A 26,597-nucleotide genomic window follows, 5' to 3' on the forward strand; every position below is an offset into this window, starting at 1 on the left:
TTCACTTATGTGTGAGTGTGTGCTTTTTTAAAATTTATTTATTTCAGGATATTATGGGTGTACAAACATTTTGGATACATGTTATGACTTTGCCACACCCAAACCTTGATTTGGGGTGTGCCTTTTCCCCCTTACAATGCTCACCGCATCCATTAGTTGTGAGTGTATCCACTCCCAACCCCTTTTAATGGAAATTCTGTCTTGTAGAACTTAGAAAAGAAAAATCTATTCCCACTCTCATTAAACCTTGAACCTCTCAAGCCTTGTATTTTTTCCCCATGGGAACCAGGCTTGATTAACACATAGCTATCGCACCAATCTCTGCAAAGATGATATTGAGTTTACTTAGCCAAATACAGAAAAAACAAGCAACAGAAACATATATAAGCAAAAGCACGACTGATTATTCCATTAGGACCATCTGTCTTTAGCAGTGACATGTGCACAATCTGATTTTAATCTTTATTCTAGGAGCTTCTCCAGTTTCCTTTATGGATTCCCATGGAGCCCAATACTGAATAAGCATTTCTGACCAGCAGAGATGCTGGTAAATTTAAACACACAAATAAATGTGATGACTGGGCACACGTCCTGACCAGCTGCTACTGCATACTTACAGGCGGTCCCAGGGCGCCTTGAGGTCCCATGCTTCCCGTAATCCCTGGGACGCCCGGAGCTCCAGGAATGCCCTAACAGAGAGGCAGAAAAATAAAACAAAGTAAGGACTCACAGATTCTCATCAATGACAGCTAACTTTCAAGCAGGAGTAACAAATATACACCATGATACTTTATCTCCCATTCATCACCAAGGCTTTAGGATTCATTTCTCATTCCTGTTCCCACCTACCAAACATGTAGGGAAGACTTTTTTTTTAAAGTCTCCACACTATAGGTCTGGGGTGGTTCTTTCAAATTCAAGCCTTACCAGTCCCTAATAAAAACCTAAATCAATGCAAGTGATCTTATGGTGAAGTGGCTCAGAGATAGAATCATCAAGTTATATGGATACGTTATTTTTTAAAGACATTTTAGGGAGAGTTCTCTACCAAGGGATGAGTTGTTATACTACAGCAAAGATAGGTGCCAAGGGAAAGATCTGGTAAAAGAAAATCTCTCAAAAGAAATAAAATGTGGCTGAGCGCGATGGTTCACACCTGTAATCCCAGCACTTTGGGAGGTTGAAGTGGGAGGATTGCTTGAGGCCAGGAGTTTTAGATCAGCCTGAGCAACATAGCAAGACCCCATCTTTACAAAAAAAAAATAGAAAAATTAGCTGGTGGTGATGGTGCACACCTGTAGTTCCAGCTATTCAGGAGGCTGAGGATTGCTTAAACCCAGGAGTTTGAGGTTGCAGTGAGTTATGCTGATGCCACTGCACTCTAGCCTGGGCAACAGAGGAGACCCTGTCTCAGAAACAACAAAAAAGAAAGAAAGGACAGGAAATGCTATAAAGCAGAGTATGTCTCAGTAGTTTCAGGAAATACTTACAATTGGCCCTGGTGGTCCTGGAGGGCCAGAGGAACCATCCTTTCCTGGAAAGCCCTGAGGAAAAGAAACACAATGCGTGTCAACTAAGCAGTTTCTTTATAGACTTTCAGAAGAGGCTCACCTAGTTCCTTTTAACATTTGGGGGTCAAGTCCTGCCACTTGCTCTGAACTACCAAGGATTCACTGCTTTTAAACTCTTCTTGGGAATTGTTCTTGGCAAGACTTTTATGTCTGTTGGCTACGTTAAATTGTCCAATGCAAGAATTTTAGGTGTAAGAAATGCCCTTAAAAACTTCAACAGGAACTTGTTTCCAGAAAGTGTTTTTATTAAACTAAGCATAACAAATGAGAAGGGGGCTCAATTGCTGGTAATTAATGACCAGACAAAAAGATGAATAGTGCCTTTCATGACGTGAGTCTTGGGCAGGTATCTGTATTACGTTACGAATATTACAATATCTGCAACTCTTTAGGGGAAAGCTGGAGAATAATACAGGGGGATTTTCTGCTGTGATGATTCAGTTTTGACTGCTGGGCAGATTTGTTGAATGCGTGTCATCCCAGGCTTACAAACACATACATGTTTGCTTCCCATTCCATGGTGGAAGAATTGAAAGCAGAAAGCAAATGATGTTCTTTCTAAAAACATCTTCCTAAATTATTGAATATGTGTGTGAGTTATTTTTATGTGAGTGTTAAAAAACATAGCAGCTGGAATGACTTGCTCTTAAATGTTTATAGTTCTTAATTGCGAATGCTGGCCTTTCCAATGCAGTTAACATGAGAGAGGATCTTCAATCTAAATTTTATATTAGGTTCATAAAATTTTGTTCCAAACACAGGGAGAAACAAAATTTTCACCATGAAATTTGTCCCCTATCAGATTAATTAGTAATATTTCCCATCTCAAACCAACTCAAACCCCTCCTGGCATCCTCACTGCCTCTCTCGACTCCCTTTCTGACATTCCTGTCACTCAGGAAAATCCATCTTTTAGGGCTCCTCATCCACATTCACATTATCTCTCCACCTCAAGATGTCAAATAAAAGAGAGTAAAGATAAAGCTAGAAGAAAGGAAATGGTGTGTAAGTTGTGTGTGAGAGAGAATGTGAGTGGTGCCCCAAAGACATGGGTAGGACACATGTACAAGAAAATCACTGGTCAGCAAGGCACTGTATCAAGCTCTCAATCTCAGAATGCTAGTGAGTCAGAAAACCAGGTAAGACAGAGAATGCTTGAGCTCAACAATATCCATGGTTTCCTTTTTGATCTGGGCACATTTCTTGGCTACACTTTGCAGCCGCCTCACAATTATTTTAGAGCCACATGGCTGAGTTCTAGCCAATGGAAAGGGGCCAGTTTCAGTTTTGGTCATAAAAATTTCTAGTGGGTGACCCTCCACTTTCTTTTCCCCTTCTGGAGCAACTTTAGAGGCCTCATGTTGGAGATGAGAGTGTCCCAAGATGGAAAGATCCTGGGTACCTAAATGACCATGTGGAGCAGAGACTCTTTCTCCATCTACCCTTGCCAACAGCACCGGATTGTGAACAAGCAATACGTTTTTATTTTATTCTATTTCATTTTATTGCATTAAACCACTGAGATTTGGGGTTGTTTGTTATAGCCCTTATCCAATCCTGATAAGCCAGCTAATAATTTACTATTATGAAATACTTCTGTTCCTTCACTTCATTAAAAAATATTGTAAGTTTGAGAAAGCTGCAGTAATAATCCCTGATACAGATTAAGCTATATGTGCGCACACACATACACACAGAGACATACATATACACACAGACACACACGCATCTTTCCTTGGATCTGCTAACTGCACAAGAAAAATTAATACTGATGTAGGTTGAAAGAAATTATTTTAAATGGAGTTTAAATATAGCATGTCCAGGAAGAAGGGCATATAGCATTCAGAACATATGAGAGATGAACGGGATCTCAGAACTCATCTAGCTCAACTCTCTCACATTACAAGGGAGAAAACCTGGGGCCAAGAGAGGCTAGGAAACCTAACCATTTTTTAAAGAAAGGAATTTTTAATGATATATTCTTATTTCTTAGATGAAGTTCTCATTAGAAAAAAATAGATCCTGGGCACATATTCAATAACTTAAGGAGACATTTCAAAAAGGACATCTTTTGCTTCCTGGCTTAAAACTCTTCCAAAACTGGACAGGAAGTGAGCATGCACTCATGTATCAGCACACACATGAAACACAGCCAACACAACGCCCAGCAATCAAAACTGTGGCATTGCTGCAGAAACCTTCCCTGACTCTGTTCCAGGCTGTGTCCAGAGGGAAAACATTTCAAAAACAAGTGATTCCAAACTTATTCACAGAGGGAGGCAAGCCATGACATATTTTCTCAAAAGAAAACTACAGAAAATTGCATTGTTCCAAGGAAGATGAGCAGGAAATAACACATTTACCCTCCCCTCCCAATGATGTGGGAAGGGGTTTTAGAAAGCAATCATCTGTCAGTGCTGTCTCATCTATGATGACACTGTAAGGATACTCTTGTGAATCGCCTTGAATTCACTAGATTTATAGATGCCGTGTGTGTATTATCTGGAAGGAAAGAAAATGAAATATTCCTGCACAGGAGCTTCATCTGGCTGAGGGGCTAGTGCTTTAGTGTAATCAAATCAAAACTGGAGACAGGATAAGATGTCTGTTTGCTCTTAGTTCTCCTATATAAGGAGCATCCTTAGAAGCTTTTCTTTTTTTATTTTGAGGGCAAAAATTATGTTTTATTGACTGTTACATTTCTAACACTTCTGTAGCACACTGCTGGCAGAAAATAGGTACTGTACTAATTTAAATGCTTAATTTGAATAAAATTGAGGCTCCTCGAAGAAGTACTGTACTCTGCTTATCATGTTGAATAACTAAGAGTTAAACACAGGTAGAATGAGTCTGAAAATGTATAGGGCAGAGAGGAAGTGTCGTTTCACCTTGCTCTTGAACTCTCCACAAGCATGTAAGAAAGGGACTGGGAGTCATCCTACCCCAAGAAGTTGAAATTTCAGTAAACTCTTATGGGTAGTTTCCTAGAAGCAGACCTGGATTCTTGTATAGCTAATTTATTGTTGGAGTGTTCTTGGGAGAAACCTACAAGGTAGTGAAGGAAGCAGGATAGAACAGGGAAAGAAGCTAGGTGGAGAAGTGGGCTGTCTAAAGTTGGGCCTCAGCCTGGTCCCAGGGGGAGCTCTGGAGTGTGAATTTCACATCTAATTTGACCCATGATAAGGTTTTATACAACCACATCAGTTACTCGTTGACCAGGGGTTGAAATGGCATTTCCAAGGGCAATTCTCTGGAGAAGGGGACGATTCTGAGTTGTTAGCAGTTAACACTCACAGCAGCTGGGGATGTAGTACACCTGCCAGGTAAAGGGGATCTTAGTAGGGAACCAGCAGTGTCCACGACAGTGCATTTTATTCTGGTGTCCTTTTTCATGGACTGTCATGAACAAGTAAACATTTTTACATATAATAATTCAAGAACAAAGGTGTTTTCAAGGCCATCGTGAGTTAACCTGCTTCCATCATTCCAAATTAAAATTTTCCTATTATAAATTATTATAACTTAAAGGATGTTAGCCTTAACACCATTTTTAAAGCATTCATTTTCCCCAAAGTTCTTCCTAACCCTAGAAAATTAAAGATGTTCACATTTTTCAACTCACAACATGTTTTTTTTTTAACATTTGAGTCATACCAGTAAATTCACCTTTGAAATATTTTTATTTGCAAGCCTCACATTTGTCACATTATTCAGAAATACTTGCAGAGGTACTATGTGCTGAGCACCATGCTAGGTTCTGGGTAAACAACGATGAGCAAGGCAGTCGCTTCCCAGGAAGCTTACAGTTTTGAAGATTGTCAAACAATAAAAAGAAACTGACAATGTGCTATGATGATAGACTATAGTGTTCCATGGGAACATGTAGGAAGAGCACTTAACCCAGGGAAATTTTCACAGAAGAGGTGGCATTTAAGTCAAGTGACTCAAGATGGTTGGGACCACTGCATTAGTCTTTCTGTTCATGTACCACTGCGATACCATGTTATAGTCCACCCTGAGCAAGCCAGTCAGCTCTGAGAAGGGCAGGATTTGGGCTCCTTTTCTCACTTCTTCATCTCAGAGTGAGCAGCAGTAGCAGAAACTTTTTGTATAAAAGCAATAAACTTGGTGAAAAGAAAAATTTTGCAAAATATCTGTATTTTGCAGAGCAAAATAATTGGCAAATTCTAACTTTGTGATTCAGTTTCACTGTTATCAAATCTCACTGAATGGTCTTCAACCCTTAACAGCTAAAAAAGTGTTTGCCTTTCCCAAAGCTTTTCTATATCTATAAATTTTCCATTTCTTACCATGGAGTGAATCTGAGAAGATGTGTGTTTATGGATTAAGCATCCTCATAAAAAACAGAAACCCTTACTTAAGCGATGCACAATAAATATTAGAAAATAAAGGTTAAACAATAAGCATAATATGGGATTCACTTAAGCCACCAAATATATTTTTTAAAGTGTATGAAATCAGCCACTCACAAACAGGAATGTTTTATAACACGAATAGCTGCTGACATATTTCTTTTTTGATATTCTCACCTCAAAATATTAATATACACTCACAACCCACATTAAAAATAATTTTTGCTATAAAAACTTGAAAGGGATTTTTATAATTTATTTTTGAAAACATCTGATTATGAGTAACTTATTAAGTTATGGTTGGCTGTGATTTATCAGCAAAAGGAAGTCTAACCTACAATTTGCTTTCAAAATCACTAATATTTGAATGAATACTAAATTTAACTATGGCTGAAACTGGCAAAGCATACTGTTATGTAGACATTTAATTAAACCTTTATTAATTTCCACTTTGCAGTTTTCTTTTCCATACTATAGAGCAAACATATATGCTTTTTTCAGGTCTCATACATTTTCTATAGGCTCCTTAAAAATTCTGTGGTTTCTAGGTACTGTGCCTATGGTGTCTAAAAAATGAAACTGACTCGCCCACAAAGAGTGCTGCACCTGAATTAAAGTAAAAAGCTAGAATGTTTATGTTTATATAGCTATCAGAAATAGTGACTCATTATGATATTCATCATCCATGTCTTCTTTGACAATGTTAGGTCATGATTCTAACCTTAGGATTTTGGAACACAGGCAATTGTTAAGGTCCTGCAACTGATGCTCTACTCTAGGGTATAGTCGGATCTGTAAGCAGCTGGTATCTGATGAGTTTGTTGAAACCGGCCAGACTCAAGCAACGAGGGTTAGAGAAATGCTTGGAGAAACCCCTGATGCACCATTTCAACCCTGTGGCATGGCGCTGGGCTGCTGCGAGCAGAGCCGTGTGGCCGTGGGCCATAAGAAATAAGGCTGCTACTTGCAGCAAAGGATTAGGACCAACCGCCAGATTAAGAGGCCAAGCAGCAAAAAGCCACAGACTCTAAAAACATTGGCCCAGGCTAGAGACCCAAGATCAATTCTTACCCAGGACACTATTTTGGGTCACACTGGGGAATTTTCAGTGACACAAACAAACACATTAATCTTCAAAATGTATGTGTATATATGTACATATAAACATATACATTGATTTATATTTTATATACACATACACTATTTTCAATATGTATATATTTATATATAATTTAAATGTATGTATATATATAAATATAAACATACATACATTTTAGTAACCTTCAGTGAATTAAAACAAATAACACCAGCAAGGGTCTACCAAACAAATCACTTTTGACATACTATAGGCCTCACACAGTAAACTATGTGGTAATTTCAAAACCCAGCTGGTTATCAGAATCATTAAGCTTTTTAAAACTATACATTCTTTAGTCATGCCTAAGACCTTTTGTATCTGAATTTGAGAGGTTGAAATCCAGGAATCTGTATATTAAAAAACAAAACAAAACATAAAAAACAATCTAATGAATTAAGTTGGGGAACTGCTGGTTTATAAATATAAAAAAAAAGTCTGGCCTGACCCTGAAGGACAACATTAGAATCAGGGTGCAAAGTAGACAATGTTTGCACCATATATGACACAAAACTAAATATGCCCTAGAAGCTGTTCTCTCAGATGTGCCCAGCTACGCCACTACCCAGGTAAAGGTGTAAAGTGATCAAAGGATCATATTTTTGTAAGTGAAGTATCAGTATCTGCTTCCTCAAGACAGTAACCCAAACTGGGTACCTATTGCCCCCAAATGCTGGGTGAGACATCTTCCGTGTTGGAGTCCTGCTCATCAAGTATCCTTTTTGTGGAAAATTTTCTCAGAGTAACAAAATCCCACAGTGATCTTTATCAACTTAATTTTGTGGAAAGAAAGTGTGAAGTGTTGGAGCCAGAGAGATGGGTTAAAATTCGGGCTCTAACACTGAACTTACTATGTGGCCTTGTTCTAGTCCCTTCAACTTTCTGAGCTTCAGATTCTTTGTCTGTAAAATGGGGATAACTGCCCAGCACTTACTTTTGGGGATTAGAGAACATAACGTTTATAAACCCCTTGCACACATTCAATAATTAATGGTAGTGGTTGCTGCTATTTTTATTAAAATAATCTGTCAAGTCTCATATTGCATATACTACCATCACTGTGGTTGACTGTGCAAAGACTTCCTGGGATTTTATAAAAACCCATCTAGACCTACAAAGAAGAAAATTGAATCATTCTCTCCACTACTTTTGTAATGATATTTTACATTTCCTTTTCCAAAGGAGAAAGATACTCAAGGGAAAAATCATCATGAATTTTAGCATTTCACAAAATATTCCTTAGACGAATCTCTCGTCACTGCTTCACATTTATGATAACAATTAAATCCAGACAGTTGACTCAAGTGCAATTTCTCAAGTGCATTTTAAGTTCAACTCACTTATGGTGACATGGTACCTTCATCACAAATGTGGCCTTTGTACACATCAAACTCACATAATAAGGAAGCATACTTCTAGTGTTCTTTTAAGATAAAATCTAAGAAAATTTTTTTAAAAACTTGTTTTGTCTTTAGACTTTGTTTTATTTCTTTAAAATCTAAGAAATGTTAATGTGTCAAATACAGGCATTATAAAATATTATAAAATGTCCTGGCTCGTTAAGTTTACCTTGAAAAGAGTGAGCACTAATAATATTAGCTAAAATTGAATTTTTATATAGAAATGCTTTCTATGAATTAATCTCACTTGAAGCTCTGACTCAGGTAAGGCAAAGGCAATATATGTAGCCTAAACATTTGTACCCCCATAATATGCTGAAATTAAAAAAAAAAAAGGCCAGGCGCGGTGGCTCACACCTGTAATCCTAGCACTCTGGGAGGCCAAGGCAGGTGGATCGTTTGAGCTCAGGAGTTAGAGACCAGCCTGAGCAAGAGCGAGACCCTGTCTCTACTAAAAATAGAAAGAAATTAGCTGGACAACTAAAAATATAGAGAAAAAATTAGCCAGGCATGGTGGCGCATGCCTGTAGTCCCAGCTACTCGGGAGGCTGAGGCAGAAAGATTGCGTGAGCCCAGGAGTTTGAGGTTGCTGCGAGCTAGGCTGACGCCATGGCACTCTAGCCAGGGCAACAGAGTGAGAGACTCTGTCTCAAAAAAAAGAAAAAAAGACTTCTAAAAATAAAGTCTATTAATAAAAAGAAAAAAATGAATTAATCTCCATGACAATTCTGTGGAGTCAAATATTATTTTTTCCACTTTAGTACTGAGCAAAGTGAAGCTTGGAATTATTAAGTAATCCATGTCTTGCCTGTTCTTCCTAGTTTCTCTAAGGACCACCTGGAAGTCCTTAGAGACTAGGGTGGGGAGAAACTTACCATACATTAGAAGAGCTCAGAGATCACAGGATAGGCCCTGAGGTCACAGACACCAAGAAAAGAAGAGGAAGGAGACAAGAGGGAGGTGACAAGATTTACAGTGGAAATGAAAGATGAGACCAAAATGCTTTTAGCTGGAATGAAAACTGGATGCGTAAATGCATTCAGCTGTTAAATCTGAATCTGTACTGTTGCTTTTTAAAGCGTGGTCCTATTGGACCTGTACTCTATTGGCTTCCCAGCAAGAGGCTGAAACTTGCTCAATGAAGAAGTCCAGTTTTTGCTGGACCTGCCTATGGCCTCAGGCCCAGAGTTTATTAAGAGCTGCCTCTAAAAGTCAAAGATTCCCCTTTGCAAAAGCCAGAATAAGCTAGAAACATCAGAAGAGAAGATGTTTCATCTTCTCCTTTTTATTATTTAAGATCTCACTCCTTCCAGGCAAAATTCAGGGGTAACCCTGGCACCAGCTTCAGGAAAAAGGTGCTAACCTTTCCCTAAGCTAATAGTCAAGTTGATAGTATTAGGTTTGGGCTATGAGTTCTTGGCCGTCGATAAGAGAAGGCAAAGATTCAAAAGAAGGAAGAATGAGCAGTAAGGAGTGGCCCACCACCCCTACAGCACACCTCACTTACTCTCCAGACTCTCCAAGGAGCTAGAAGCATTGATGAGACACCACCACAAATATTTATTGCAGTTTCCTCTTTCTTTGCCTAGAATAGGCTTCACTCACTCAGGACCAGGGGAAATGAAGGCACAGTAACATTAAATTATTTAAGTGCTTATAGTGAAAGAAAAACAAATAGTCTTGCCTTCCTAATTCCCTGGAAAATCAAGCCTGATTGGGGAGTTTTCTGGAAGAGGTTTCTCAGTCATTTCAGCAATAAGTCTCAGCATTCTGTGTTCACTCTCAGCCTGTTTTATATCATGGTTGCGATTGTTTTATTTGTTTTTTTTCTGAATGCAGCTTTGCCTTTTAGGGTGGCCTAAGGCAGAGCAGGAATAATTGCGAGGAGTTTGTCTTTACTTTTTAAGCAGCCCCTCCTCTCCCACCGCCTAAGCAGGGAGACCTGGCCCTCCAAGAGAGCATGTGCCCTAGGTCTGTCTACCACCATGGAAGTTGGTCCTGGCCTTCTTCTACCTTACAACTCTGCTAAGTAACTATGTAATTGTTTTAGATCTTTGCTATCCTTAATCCCTCAGCTGATTTGACTAAACAGATTGGAGCCACCTAAATACCTCTGTTTTCACCCTCAGTCCCTTCCTTCCTTCCATCCATTCTTCTTTCTCTATCGTCTCTGAGAAGACCCATTTGTTTTTCTGGTCCAGGAGAAAAGTCATTCTCTAGACCCTTCCATCTTCTCCAGGTAGATGGTCTACAAATTGTCTCTCTTAGCTATTGACATTCTCTCCTCTTCTGGATTCTTCTCTGCAGGCAGTAAGGAACAGCTCTTTCCAGGTTGAGCATAGTACACAGCACATTGTATCTGCTCAATTACGATATGGCTGATTGAAAAAAATATGTGGTCCTTCCCTCAAGCAGGGTGGCCAAGGTTCACAATCCCAGGAGCACCATTGTGTTTTATTCCGTGTGAATGGTATCCCCTTAGGTGCATTGGAATGGTACTGCCCTCAAATATCTTTCCTATAACAATCGTCACAGGCTTCACATAATCTTTTTTTTTTAAATATGGCCCTATAAAGAATGAGTATCCTCTGAAAACCAGTTTAAAAAAGCAAGTCCATTTCCATCTAAGAAGTTTTTGAAGCAGGAATTAGGCACACCCTAAAAGTTTTAATTCCATATTGAGGGAGAGAGGAAAATAAAATCCAAGTACAGATAACTTATCTTTACTACAGCTCTAAGACTTCTAATTCTATAGTAGAACACATGTTTGGAGTGATAGCAAAATATTTATAAAAAGTCTGTGTTGGTATATTGGTTTTAAAAGAAAGAATTCCAAAACCAAATGATCCAGACACTAATCCAACAGGTTTGATTTGGGAGTTCTTTGCCAAGACTGGACTCCGTGCACAGATAAATCAAATAAACTCACTGAACAAATCTTTAGAATTGCTGTTTATAGAGTTTCAGGAATCACGAAGGAATCTAGGTGTGTAACCACACAGGATCTTAGCCTGAGCCCCTTGCCAAAACATATAAATACGTCTAGACACTCCTTCTACATGTACACCAACCCAACATAAATCTAACTTCACAAAATGCCTTCTTTAGATACATTGACCTAAACATGTTTCACAGACTAATTCCATTTGATGAACAAGACTACACTGGCATTTAAGCAAATGAAAGTCTGATGTAAAAAAAAAAGAAAGCAGTAGGGATTTAAGTTCGCATACCTACACTTCTATAGAAAAAAACAATTTCCTTATTCTTGAGCAGTATAGTTACTCTGAGCTAAAGGCAGGCCTTGTTTAAGTAAAGAAGCGAGTCTTCTAGCCAGCTAATTGTTTGTCAACCTAGTGAGTTGTACCAAACACACCAGTGAATGTCAAATGTGTTGTCTTTCATTGAATTGTACCTAAGTGATTGCCACTCCATTTAGTCCAGTCTTAAAAGAAACTGTGGAGGTGCTCACACGTCTAAATCAGTGGAGCCCATTCTACTAAGTATCACAAGAATGGAAAAACAAGCATCACATGTACCCACCATCAAATTGGTATTAACTGATCAACACTTATGTGCACATATAGTAGTAACATTCATCGGGTGTCGGGCAGGTGGGAGTGGGGAGGAGAGGATGATTGTGGTGTGCACTCTCTGGGGGAAGGACACGCTTGAAGCTCTGACTTAGGTGGGGCAAACGCAATATATGTAACCTAAACATTTGTACCCCCATAATATGCTGAAATTAAAAATAAAAATAAATCACTGACAACTTAAGGAAGACCAGCCTTTCTCTCCCTTGCTGAAAATTTAATGACTTACTAGTGCCTTTGTGTTAAAAGTCAAAATCTTTTGTCCTAAAAAAATAGATGATTTAAGTGAATTTGTACATACACACACACACACACACACACACACACTGCACTCTAATCTCCAGTCACACTAAACTATGTGCAGTGTTGGAAACGCCCTTCGTCTGTGCATCTCTACTCCTTTGTACATGCTGTTCTCTCTGCTTGCGATGGCTTTCCTTTCCTCATTCACCTGGCTAATCTCTATCTTTCAACTGAGACTCAGCCTGGATGGTACCTCTTTGGAGAAACCTTCTTCGACCCTTTAAGTCTGGCTTAGTTATCCATTCTTTATGTTCTCACAGGGCTCTGCCCCCATTATAACCTATAATAAAGTTTCTTATTTAGTTATATTTCTTCCCACTAAGCTATAAACGCTTTGAGAACAAAAATCTCAACTCTGGCTAAGTATGAAAACTTGTTGACTAAACAAACACCAGCAGTTAACTTATCCTTCTCCTGACCATATTTATGTTATTTTACTATTGTCTATCTGAATAGGTTAAAAGAACAAATAACTGAATTATACTAAAGAAATGGAGATTTCCATATAAACCATATTATAGATAGCCATTCTACTTAAATTTCAATTCATGTGATTCTTAATTTCCTTTAGGTTTGTGCCTTAAGGATTTGAAAGAACTGGAAAAAATCTACTAAACCAACGTTATTCAGTGCAAACTATATTCAGGTTATAAACTGAATTTAGAAAGGGGTGTTGCTAACGTGGTAAGTTTTGATGAGAGTTCTCGGGTTTTGATGAAAGTAATGGATATATGCAGGATAGATGGGATATACATAGACAGGAGAAAACGAAAAACAAAAACTGGCATGACTTCTTTGTATAGAAACCTGCCAGCAGCAAAAAAAGGACTTGGTGAGAAATTTACTTCGATAAGAACCAACTCTGGGCAAGTCCTTACCCTCTGGCCTGGTGAACCATCACGTCCTGGTGAACCAACGCCTCCTGGGATACCCTACATAGAACAAGGACAAAAAAGAGCCAGCTTCACGGGAATGAGTCACCCTCTCACCCCGCTTCCCTGAAATAGATCAAGCCCTCCAAATAACCCTAATAGCACTATGGTGAACCCTTTGCGACCGCTTAGTATTCAGACATGGAAGTTACTCAGGGCCAAGGAATGTCTCCCACTAGGGCTCCCCCTGGGGAGCATCAGTGTGGCTCTCAGAGGCGTTTAAGGTAAATGAATAGAGGTAAACAGTCTTTAATACGGAAAACACTTAATGGCAAGATCACAGTTGACGTTAGAAGCTGCAGCCTTTTTCCCCTTGGCAAACCTCTAAATCTGGGAGCAGTAGATGAAAAAAATAAAAATAATACCTGTGGACCAGGAGGGCCAGTATCTCCTTTCTCTCCTTTGTCACCTGTCATTCCCTAAATATCCAAAAGTACACAGAGTTAAGTTCACGTGGGTAAACTCTTAGCCTTTTCTTCTCCCTCTCACTGTTTGAAGATTTTCAACATTAAATTGGTTTCACGCTAACATCCAAACAAAGCATATTTCACTTCTCACATATGCTATGCCATTTATGTAAACATTCCTATAGAGCTGAATGTTTATATATAGAATAGTTTCAACATGTAATATACAATCTGATATGGCTAAGCTGATACTGTAAATATATGGAAGGGAAGAGTTGAACATTTCAATATTATTTATAGTTTAGATTTTTAAAATGTCATATCTATATAGATTTGTTTTGTTTTGTTTTGGCAGGAAAAATATAAAAATAGAATATAAGAAGGAAAAACAAACACAGAACATGGCCGATAGTAAGACCTCAACAAATGTTTATTATTAATAGTAGTAATTACACAAATGGGAATATTAATACTTTCTAAAGTATGAAAATAACATTGTAGGGCAAAACTTCTCGGCTAGGGAGACACAATCATGTGTGCAAAGAGATTGCTAAAAATGCTTAAAAGGATCTGTTTGCTTCAAATATTAATTACAAAGCTTGGTTTTATTCTTAAATCTAGATCTCCCTAATAAGATTAATGAAGATCAATGAATGGAATTAAGTTTGTTTTTAATGGTACAAAATAGCTTTTCAAAGAAACGTACAACATTGGAAACCTAAATATCTCACTCAATGGACTGCACTTTGATGTCAGTTGAGATAAGGATCATGAATAAATGGCTTTCATTAATCCACAGCAACAATTACTACAAATAAATAATGAATAACTTAAATTTGTATAACATTTGTTACTTTCTAGATGCTATCACATCCATTAAGGATTTAGTCAAACAAGAAAAAGGGTTACACATGTTAATGTGTTAAGCCTGTTTTTCTTTGGTAGACACACTGCTTGTGAATGTACCTACTTCCTGAGCATGTACCTGTTTGTTAAAAGATCTTCACCACTGAGCAAAAAATTGGCTAAGGGCACGGCTAATGAATGGACTCTCAATCATTACTCTCAAAGGGACTGAGGCTCATTATTAAAGCACAGAAGACAAAAGTTCATTCTTTGTAACCTCATAGAAAATTCAAGATAAAATGCATCTGAATGTCTACATGCAACTTACAGGCATTCCTTGAATGGAAAGACCACTTGGTCCTTGGGGTCCAGGGGGCCCCTGAGGTCCTGGAGGGCCCGTTTCACCCCTAGGGCCATCTGGTCCCTGGAAGGCAAGAGAGAAAAGTTATCCTAGAATTAGTTAGACCCTCTGATACCTAGAAGATATTTCTACTTAGGGAACTTATAATTTATTTCCTTATATTACTTTTCCTAGGATGTGAAATACTCATTGGATAACAAGACATCAAGCCTCAAATGGTTCACCTCCCAGCCAAAATGTCATCAGGAAACCATATGAGTAAACACACAAGCATTGCTGCAACATTTTTTTTTGCACCCATAAATAAGAATGCTGTGCCAAATATGTGAGTAACTAGATCCTCCACATTCCATAACAACTTCAAAAGGCTTGAAGACCACCCTCCTAGTCTGCGGAGGTTCACACTGTCCGGGTGAACTACATTCTCTCCATCTTTACTATTGTCAACTATCTACCTCCGGCGCATTCCTCTCATTTATTGAGGACTCTGCACTTGGCCTCTATTTTCTTCCTCACCTTGATTTTGCCATCACACTATGCCTCTTCAATGTCCACTGAATGGCCCTAGGCTTAATATTACTTTATTTCCTTTCTTTTCAGGATCTGACATCCCTTTCACTTCAGCAAACCTTGCTTGCCTCTATAGTTTGGAACTTGTGGTTTGGCTAAAACCACACCACATCTGTAATCTTAGACCCAGAAAATCTACTTATCCCCAACCTCTTCTTTCCCATCTCATTGTGCAACTCCAACTAAAGCTGTTCTCTTATTAAATTAAGACCTCCACTACCTGGGTATCATCTTAAATGTGAGATTGGTAAATCTATGATTTGGGACAAAGAAGAAAGAGCATAATGGAGTAAAGTGTGGGTAAATAGTGAGTGAAGACTGGAACCTGTTAAGAGTTAGGTGTGTGGGAATAACCACATGGAAATGTCCAGCAGTCTGGTAGTGAGGCCAAGGTCTGAGCTGGGATGGATTTTGGAGTAGTTGATGACATGTTTATGGGTGAGGTTATTAAGGAGAATGTGTTGATGGAGTGAAAGAGGAAATGGATAAAAATGAGATGAAAATCAAGTAGAAGGGAGAGGAAGAGAAGCCTAGGAAAGAATCTGAAATTAAAAAGCCTAAGAATTAGGAGCAGAATGCAACTGGGTGGTGTAGTAATGTAGAAAAGGCCAGAAGAGGAGAAAATTTCAAATACAGAAGTGTCTAATTGTGTCAAATTTTGTAGAAATCTCAAATAAAAATTAAACCAAAGCCTATGGAACTGGTAATAAGCAAGTAAATGGTGACTTTAATAAGTGTAACTCATAGGATTTCTAGGGGAACAGAAACCACATGTGGTTGAGAATTATTTGGGAGTCGAGGACATAGAAGCACTGAACGACAACTATTCTTACAAGAAGCATGTGTAAAAGGAAGGGAGAGAGAGCTAAAGTTTTAAAATATAAAAGGAGGAGACAAGGCAATTTATAAATACTACTTAGTATTTATAATAGTTTAATAATATATCATTTTCATAGATAATAGTTGAATAATATAGTACTGACAAATTGAGAATAGAGTAGAAGGACAGAAAGTAGGTGGTCCCATTTGATTCTGTAAAATATGAGACAAAAATGAATAGCAGAGACCAGCAATAAGATTGCTTTGTGCTTCCAAATTCTTTTTATTTGTGGGTCAACAAAATAAAAAATATTTAATAATATTTACCAGGACTTTCCATATCAAAAGTATTAAACTATACTTTTACAGTTCTTACACTGTCCACACTGGTGGACCTGTGAGCATCCTTCGTTAAATAAGATATTTTTCCCTAAAACCAGTTCATACTTGTATCTGTGATTCATCAAAATCATTACACAGAAATCACCATATCAGTAGCAGTCTGGTGGGAAAGAATAATCGGAGAAAATGCGTGAATCATGGGATTACCAAATTATCTATGAACTAATTTATTTATTTATTTTTTATTTTTTTTTTTGAGACAGAGTCTCGCTTTGTTGCCTGGGCTAGAGTGAGTGCCGTGGCATCAGCCTAGCTCACAGCACCCTCAAACTCCTGGGCTTAAGCGATTCTCCTGCCTCAGCCTCCTGAGTAGCTGGGACTACAGGCATGCACCACCATGCCTGGCTAATTTTTTCTATATATATTTTAGTTGGCCAGATAATTTCTTTCTATTTTTAGTAGAGACGGGGTCTCGCTCTTGCTCAGGCTGGTCTCGAACTCCTGACCTTGAGCGATCCACCCGCCTCGGCCTCCCAGAGTGCTAGGATTACAGGCGTGAGCCACCGCGCCCGGCCCTATGAACTAATTTATCTTCATGATTAGAACCATCATCCATTAACGATTTAGTCAAATGAAAAAAAAAAAGGCTCTACATGTTAAGCCCTGTTTTTCTTTGATAGACATACTGCTATGGGAATGTCAGAAAACAATGGAATCATGTGGATAGAACTGTCGGGACAGGGAGCCAGAATTTACAGGAACTCTGAGGCCCTGCCCTTGGATGAAACTGAGGAAGGCCCAGGGCATCCTTATTTAAGAAGAGGCCTCCAACCGCTGGCCTTTCTTAAAGCACCATAAGAGATGGAGCCAAGTAAGATACATCAAGTCTGTCTCAGAAAACAAAATAAAACAAACAAAAAAGGAGACATGTTATGGTCTGAGTTTTGAGCTGGCTAGTACCTGATTAATTATCTTTAGCCTTCTTTCATTTACTTCTTTTTTATCCCCATATTTTGCCCTACCTTGTTTCATATGTTTCCAATTTTTTAGCAAAAAGTCTTGTATATTTTCTTTTCCATGAATAAATGCTATGCAAATTTAATAAGTAAGCCTACTGAAGCAGTAAGTCAAAGAGATCACGTGGAGCAACACCATGAAAATGAGATGGGAAGTCAAATTACAAAGCACCTTGAAGGCCATGCCAAAGAGGGTGAGTTATATTCTTAAGGCAATAGCACATGTCCTCAGGTTTTTAATATGATCCACTATAAACTTTAAGAAGATTAATTTGGGGGCAGATGTGAAGAATCAATCGAAAAGTCAAGCCACGGGGGATAGGAGACTAGTTGGAAGATTTGCCAAAAAACAGATAGAAGATGGTGGGCCTGAACTCAATTAGTGGCAGGGCTTCTGCCAATCCTTTGGATGCTTTTATGCAAAGTAGAAAAATGTGTGCCTTGACATGGCTTGGTCCTATTGGCTGGTGACATTATACAGTGTACAACCTGAACCACCACACTTGGTGACCTTGGGCAGTGAGAATAGAAAACAGACTGCGTGTTTGATGACACATAGTGGCAAGGGAGGAAGAAGAATCCAAAGCCTGAGAAATTACCTGGAAGGGAAAGATGAACAAGAGAGAGAACTACTTTGGAGACTAAACCACTCAGAACATTGACACTCTTATTTCTGACCCAAAAACCTTTCTTTTCACTGAGTTAGTAAATATTCTTTTTGACTAAAAGCACAGCCTTTAAAAATAAGGGAAATGGGTTAGACATAACTTTTATAAAAATATAAGGAGCTTTAAATTGCAAGGGCAAATTAAGTCACACTTAACTCCAAAATGATGGCTAGTTGGAGAGGGAGAGCGTGTGTGCAGGCGCGTACGTTACCTTTGGGCCTGGTTCACCTTGTTGGCCTTTTGGTCCTCGGAGTCCTGGACCACCCTGGGAAATAGATGTTAAGTATTAGCTCAAAGGCAAGTCTCAAAATAGGATATTTCATTCATTTTTTCTTGATAATAGGAATTATGTTAGTATTATTTTATATCAATGCCAACACGTTGTGTAATGGTAACATTCATCATAATCCTTAACTGGAAATCTGCTGCCCAGCCCCAGCCCTGTCTATGGAAAACTTTCTATGCCAAATCCTTTTAAATCTTGAAAAATTGATAGAATTTATTTATTTAGTGATTATAGAAGACTACTGTTACTAACGGATGCAAAGAATAAAATGCACTATGAATCTAAAATTAGGTATGTTTATGCTATAACTTTGAGATGATTCAATTAAATTGTAGAAAGCATACAAAAGTAGCAACAATTTAATATTCTCTATTTATACAGAAAAAAGTCAATTAGTTTAGCGTTTCTGAAACTTCAGTCATTTGCATTTCCTCTCAAGCTTTTGCCATATTAATGCACCATCTACACTATTATTTAATAATAGTTTTCTTTATATAGATACATATCTACATTCAGAATAAATATGTGTATGTATTCTTTGTATATGTTTATACATGTCTAAATGTATATGTCTATACTCTCTGAACATTTCAACGGACTCACTATTTCACTTCAGTTTATTTTAAAAGCAAACAGCATTACAGTAAATGGAAAAATGTACCGCTTGCTAAAACTATAAGGTAACATTAAAAATAAATATACTATAAATGATTTTATTAAATTTAGCTAGATTTTGTTTCTGTTGAAGTCTGTGAGCCAAGTGTCTGCTCTTTGATAAAAAGGGAGATGGACAAGTACCAGTAGGGCACCAGACAGAATTTCTCTTTCACCTGAGCAGAAGGATTGAAAGATCACTGAAAACAGAATAATTTTCTATCTGTGTGATTCAAATTTATTTCATGCTATGTCCAGGATTACTGAAAATGATTTTATATACCTTCCACAGAACACTTATGTCACTTGGGAAAATACTGGATCAAGTGATCTTAAGAATTTCTCCCAGCCTTTTTTTTAAAAAAAATCATTTAAATGTACTCCCTCCTCAATATCAGTTGGTTCCTCATCTTCCACATTTTAAAAATACAGTTATAAAATTTCATTTTATGTATGTACACATGTGTTTACACAAAATACTGTCTATATTTGGTGTTATTTGATGTGTACAGTTATATATCACATTTTTACATAGTTCTAAGTTTTTTAACTTAATATGCCTTAGAGATTTTTTCATTATATTACATATAGATCTAACTCATTTTTCTTAACATTTGCATAGCTGTCTAAACGTTGGATATAAATCAGTTTGTTTAACCATTCTTCTATTATTAAAAAATTAGGTGTTTTTTTTCCTCACAAGCTTTTGCTATATAAATAATACTTTAATTAGCATCCTTACATAGCCTTTAAGTAAAAATGTTAATATTTCTCAGAAAATACCAAGAAGTAGAATTATAAGTGAAATTTGACAAATATGCAGATATATTATCAAATTGCATTCCAAAATAGCTGCGCCAGTTTATATATCCATCAACAGTTGGAGAATCCCTGTTTCCCTAAATCTTAATCAACACTGAATATCGTCAAACTTTACATTTTTAGCAACCTCCCTGGTAAAACATAATACCTTACTATTGTTTTAATTTTCATTTCTCTGAAAACTATTATAATTGCACATCTTTTCATAACTTTTGTCTATCTGCATTTTATCCTCACTATGACTACCTATTTATGCACTTTACCCAGTTTTCCATTGGGTTACATGTCTTTTTCTCTTTCACGTGTAGCAATTCTTCATACACAGTCATGCGTCACTCAACAATAAAGATACATTCTGAGAAATCGTTGTTAGGCAGTTTTGTCATTGTGCAAACGTCACAGAGTATACTTACACAAACTTAGATGGTATATATATAGTTTTTTATTTATACATATTTCTTTCATATGGAAAACCAAATGTCCCAGAACCATTACTGAATATCAATCATTTCCCCTACGTGATCTGCAATGCCAATATCAAGTGTCATATATCAGATGTCTATATATGCTCCATTACAATCTTATGGAACAACCATTGTATATATGGTTCATTGTTGACTGAAACATTGTTATGCAGTGCATGACTGTATTTGAATATTACACCTTTAACTGTTATATGTAATAAATACATATATATGTGATATATGTGGCAAATATTTTTCCCCAGTGTGTCAGACACTGATGGCTGGCCACATAAGAGCCTGTTCTACCCCTTTCTCTCTTTTATGCCTACTACTATAAAGCCCAAGAGAAGACAGATATTTGTGGTTTCCCAGATTTTCTTTGCAACCAGGAATGGTCATGTTAACCAGTTTTGGCCAATTTGATCAAGCAGCAACAAGCCTAAAGAAAGCAACGTGGGAAGCTGGAGCAAGCTCAGGTCCTTGATGAAGACCTCAAGCAGCCTCAATTGGCCTTCAGACCATCTACCTCTGAAGCTTTTGCTGAGCAAACAATAAATGCCATTGTTCTAATAACTTACTCCACCATGTTAGCCAAATTTTCTGTTCCTCGCAGCCTAATGCATCCCAGTTAACATACCCAGTCTGTCACAACTTTTTAATTTTATTTGCGTGTCTTAAATGGTTGGTTTCTAACCGAATATTTTATGCAAATATATTGTTTATCTCACAGATATGTACACCAGAGGCATCAAATCTAAAACCAGGGACTATTTTACACTTGTAACTTACTTTCCACCTTATCCCTGACCCTCATCACTGAGTATATGACAAGAATTCAGCAAATATTTGTGAATGAAAACATCCATCTTTTTAATAAGAAAGGGTTAATCTAGGCAAAGAGAATATGATTCTTCCACCCATGCCTTCCTGCAATTCCTTTATAGTTTTTATTGGCATATCACACTACTATGTAAATTCTTGAATGAGAAAATAATCAAAGCTATGTTCACTTATCATACAGGATTTATTACATATTATTTGGGATACTATTTTTAATTAGTTTATTATACTTTATTTAGAATATAAAATTTCAATATTTGAAAATTTTGAAATATTTGAAAATGTGAATTGCTTTTTTTCTCATTTTACATCTTTGTTTCCCTCGGAGCTCAGCCCTCCTGTTTCACTTCTCTGCTGCTTTTTCTCATTAGAAAGTTTGATGCTTAGATCATAAATAAATATTGTATAACTTGTTCCAGCAGTATTGCAGATGAAAAAATTTGAAAACCCTCCAGCTATAAATGCTTATTTATGCAGGCTAAAATAAAATAAACATTATTGTAATTAAGAACTGAACCCTTAAGTACCAAGGATAAAGAAGAAATTAAAAAAAAAAAAACATTGTATACTCATGCACTGAGACTGCCCTCAGGGAGGATAGGAAAGATGGTTGAGGCTTGCTGCAAAGCTTGTGTTTTAAAGCCCACACAAAGCATTGTAATGTGAATTTGGGCCTATGATAAGTGACGGAAGGGTTAAATATGAACCATTCTTTAAAACTGAAAAACTTGAAAGGCTACATTCTAAATGAGCCCACTATCAGGTGGATGACCAAAATGTTCTTTTACTTTAGCTATGGGTGCAGTATATAATTTCTCCCTGAGCAATACTACCTAGGAACTGATTCTCATATAATCTGGGGACCAAAATTTTCACTACCCAAGAGGATCAAAACAAAACTCCAGCCAAATCTTTAAAGTGGAGTTGATTATACACTCAGGAGCTTAGCAGAGCAGACATAGACATTCTCTGAAGGAACATAAGCTCAAAATATTCCCAAAGAAAAAGTTCCAAGTAATATAAACTCAAACAGACACACACACTCACACACACACACACGTACACACTAAAAAAAATGTGGAGACAAGTTACCATGAGTAAAATCAGCAGAAAAACAAATGGCAGAATCAGAACCACATACATTGCAAATTTTGAAAACAATCACATAAAAATATAAGCTATATTTAATATATTTAGAGAAAAATTGTTTTGAAAGTATGACAAAGAAAAGGTGATACAAATTACCAGGAAGATTTAAAGAGGTTAACTATTAACAGATCAGCTATAAAGTATAGTTTTCAAACTAGTGGAGAGGAAAAGAAGAGAATGAAAATAAAAGCAAAAAGTGAAAACAAAAATAAATAAATAAATAAAATTTCAACCAAGCATGATACACACACACACACACACACACACACAGACAGACATACACACACGGAACAAATAAAAAAGCAAAAATTAAGGAATTAAGAAAAAACTAGAAAGCAAAAATTAAGGCTGTGGATATAAATCCAAATAGGTCAATTATCATAAACAACAGAATGGACTAACCTACAAATAGAAAAATTGTAAAAACAAGTTAAGAGCAAAATCTAGTCATGTGCTATTTGAAGACAAATTTCTAAAATAAGACATGGAAATGTAACTAAATGGATGAAAAAATATATGTACCAGAAAATGAATCCAAAATACAAATATTGAAACTATATTAATATTAGACCAATTAGACTTGAGGAAAAAAGCATTACTGAAGTTAAATGGTTCTAGTCCACAATGATTCACATAGCAAGTCAATAAGAAGATTACTGCTCTAAATTTTTGGACATTTTAACATAGTCTTAGGATATATAATGCAAAATTACGAAGAGACTTTGACAAATTGACAAATGGAGTGGAAGATCTTAAACTATCTCTCTCGGTAATAATATATACTAGTATACACAATAGCATCACCACCCTAAATTGTAGTTTTTATAATCTTTTCTATATTTGAAATGTTTCATAATTAAACATGAATTTATTTAAAATGTTATTAAAATGTATATATTTTTAATTTTGGCAAAGAAAACAAGGGAAATAAAACCATCTGTGAGTAACACAGGTCAAGTCAGCTCTACCTCCAAAACCTACTCAAGTAGACCTTTGTGAGCATGCTCAGAACCTAGTCCCTAATTATTGCCTTCCACTGGGTTTGAAGGCTTATTCATGAAAATACATGCAGACTTTCTTTGAGACCATCAGTGACATATTCATATGTGTGGTGAACAAACTTTGGCCATAAGTCAATGAACCTCTAATATTGTGAGAGAAAAGCATCTAGTCCTTTTCATGTCTTAGTGTACCTAATCATTCTTGATTCCTACCCTGCTATGTCAGAGATTCTGCATTTTTAACAAGCATCCCCGGTGATCCTGATATAAACAACACTTTGATAAACCAAAGCATAGCATATAATGTTGCTTTTTATTATTCTGGAGCCTGAAGGAGAATATGGAACAGAGTTGAAAATAAATCTGTTTTCAATTCCCAGATTAAGCTAAACACATCACTTTACATTTAATTAAAGTTTTATAATGTATATAGTACTTAAAGCGTTAACTACTATCTTAAAGCATTAAATATTATCTCATGTATTCCTCACAATACTAGTAAAAGGGGGGGGTACTATTTTATACATGAGGAAATGGAAGTTCACAGTGGTTCAGTGACTCACCTGGTCATACGATTTAAATTTAATGCTTCTACCATTCATTGCTCCACACCTGATTCTTTGGGACAAAGAGTTTTTGTTTAAAAAAAAAAAAAAAAAAAAACAAAAAACTGAGTTCTACGTCCAGAGCTTAAAACAATGTTCTTTGGGCCAGAGATAAAGGAGAAACTTCTGGAATATATTTCAGATACATTCAGCAGGTTTGCTGCCTTATTGTTCAGCTCAGGAAATACAGTACACAAATGAAGGAAAGTTAAGTTGGTGAAGCCAACGTGGAGTGAACTCCCACGCTGCAAGCCAGCTGTCAGTGCGGGCTGTCTACCGCGCACACGCTGACGGTGCCAGGCTGCCTCTGGCAAGTCAACGTGCAAGGACAAGTCAGGCATGAGAATATTCCTCCTGCAAGGTCTGGGTTTCTTCATTTGCTCCTGCATCTCCTTTTCCTTTGTCTTTCTTCCTTGCTACATTTGCCATTTCCTGACCACAGAACAGCTGTAACAGTCTTATCTTAAAGACACACTGATAACCCCAGGTTAGCAGGTTAGAAATAAAATGAGCATTTAAATGTACCACAAAACAATTATCATGTTAAATTCAAAGATAGTGTAATTATTTACACATATTCATATTTTACAAAAATGTTTTTCTCTCTTCCTGTTTCTCTTTCCTTCCTTCTTTTTTTCCCTCCCTCCTTCCTTTCTTCCTTTTTTTTTTTCCCTGTAGGAAGTTCTACGGGAAGTTTTCTGTAATGAAAAACTTCATACTCAGATGGAGTACTCTCCCTGGAGAATTAGAAATCTTCCCTTCACAGATAAATTTTGATACAGAATGAGCAAAAGAATGGTGTGCAAATCTTATAGGTACAAGTAGAGGGCCCAGTTTGAAACATTCACACAGAAAAACCACAGTGGATTAAAGGGCAGATGTTGACTACATGCCAGTATGTACATGTACATGTAGTATGAGAGAGCATATGGCACAGTGGCGACGAGCATCGTCTCTAGGAGTCACAGAAACTTGGATTTGAAGCCCAGCTCCTCCAAGCTGCGCTCTTTAGCCAAGTTACTTAATGTCTCTGTGCCTCAGTTTACTTGTAGGATTAGGCAAATAACAGCCATTCACTACAGTAGACAGCACATATTAGATACACAAGTGATAGTTACTAACATTATTAAAGAAAATTTAAGGCCAAACTAGGCCAGACTTACTGGTGGGCCTGCTGGTCCCAGAGCCACTTCATTGGTTTCAGAACAGGAGCAGGAATGTGGAAGGTCTGGGCAGGACTCATCATCCCTCTGAAAAGAAAAAAAAATTGCATGGCCGTTAACAAGACAGTCTATACAAATGCTTTGACTCAAAGAAAATACTTTGATTTAAGACATTTTTAGATTTTTAAGTGTTTATTAGTCTAGAAAGGCAGAGAGTATTCACTCCTAATTACAAAATCTTTTTTTGTAACGGAAAATGGATGAATGCCTAGTGAGTCATTGATAATCACTATTATTGAAGGATGTTGCTAAAATTAGCTTAGAAATCCAGATGAGGAAAGAAAGTCAGAAGTGGGTACAAAAAAATCCTGGTTACTATTTAATTCAGTTGGAGTAACAGTGCTGTGTGAACTAAAGGTCCTAAAAATGTTGTTTATGCTACAATATTTTTTCTGTTTTGAAGCAAAAAAGAAAACTTGTTGGAATGTTCTATCAAAACAACTGCATCTATACTAATACAAAGCCAAAAAAAAAAAAAAAAGCCCCAAAAACAAAAAAACAAAATAAAAACAATGTTTAAATAAATCAGCAATTCCCTGTGACAATTTCAACAACTGGTTATGTTCTGTGGTTGAAAATAAGAAAAACATCATGGTGTTGATCTAAGACTTTGGAACAGGAGAACATTTTTCTTTTCTCTTGGGGAATTTTATTGTCATGTGACATTACCAGCTAGATTATTAATGGAAGGCTGAATGCATCTGAATGAGTTACTGGAATGTAGAGAAAGACAGAGCACCTGCTAACAGCTATTGAATAATTCATAAATATCCCAAGTGCAGCAGCAGCCAAAATGAACTCAGCACTGGGATAAGACATTACAGAACTTCAGAGAGTCCATCAATCCCTTTGGATAGAGAGAAAACGAACCTCATTATTTAAGACTTTGGGGGAAAGTAAAGCTAGAGCTAAATAGAGCACAGATAATAGTTAACTCACTAAATTTAAAATAATCTGAGTCTCTGAAATGTTCACAACACAAACCCCCCAAAATACTGAGCAAGAGGCCTGTGTATACTGTATATACTTTTCTCTAAGTGTTGGACAATAGTCCAAGATTTCAGTTCACTTGATCTTAGCCAAAAGTCTGAGAAGAGATCAAAGATTTCAGTTCAAACTGCCTGCTAACACATCTGGCCTGACATCTGGCCAGACAGAAATACAAACTTAAGTATTCTGAAAGACCTCAAAATATGACTGACACAGGGCCACCTGTG

At 37.0% G+C, this 26,597-nt stretch overlaps 1 protein-coding gene across 2 annotated transcripts in view; it reads right to left on the reverse strand.

Annotated features, from left to right (window-relative positions):
* COL14A1 (collagen type XIV alpha 1 chain) overlaps window positions 1–26,597 on the reverse strand; it is a 202,529-nt gene that overhangs the window by 37,481 nt on the left and 138,451 nt on the right. For both annotated transcript variants that reach the window (XM_069465431.1, XM_069465432.1), the window contains 7 exons: window positions 25,321–25,407; window positions 18,548–18,601; window positions 14,889–14,984; window positions 13,673–13,726; window positions 13,254–13,307; window positions 1,491–1,544; window positions 618–689 (listed from right to left, as the gene is read on the reverse strand). In XM_069465431.1, the coding sequence (XP_069321532.1) occupies window positions 618–689; window positions 1,491–1,544; window positions 13,254–13,307; window positions 13,673–13,726; window positions 14,889–14,984; window positions 18,548–18,601; window positions 25,321–25,407 (471 nt within the window). The remainder of the gene's footprint in view (window positions 1–617; window positions 690–1,490; window positions 1,545–13,253; window positions 13,308–13,672; window positions 13,727–14,888; window positions 14,985–18,547; window positions 18,602–25,320; window positions 25,408–26,597) is intronic.

Source organism: Eulemur rufifrons, chromosome 3 (genome assembly GCF_041146395.1).
Source record: "Eulemur rufifrons isolate Redbay chromosome 3, OSU_ERuf_1, whole genome shotgun sequence".
Lineage (NCBI taxonomy): Eukaryota > Metazoa > Chordata > Mammalia > Primates > Lemuridae > Eulemur > Eulemur rufifrons.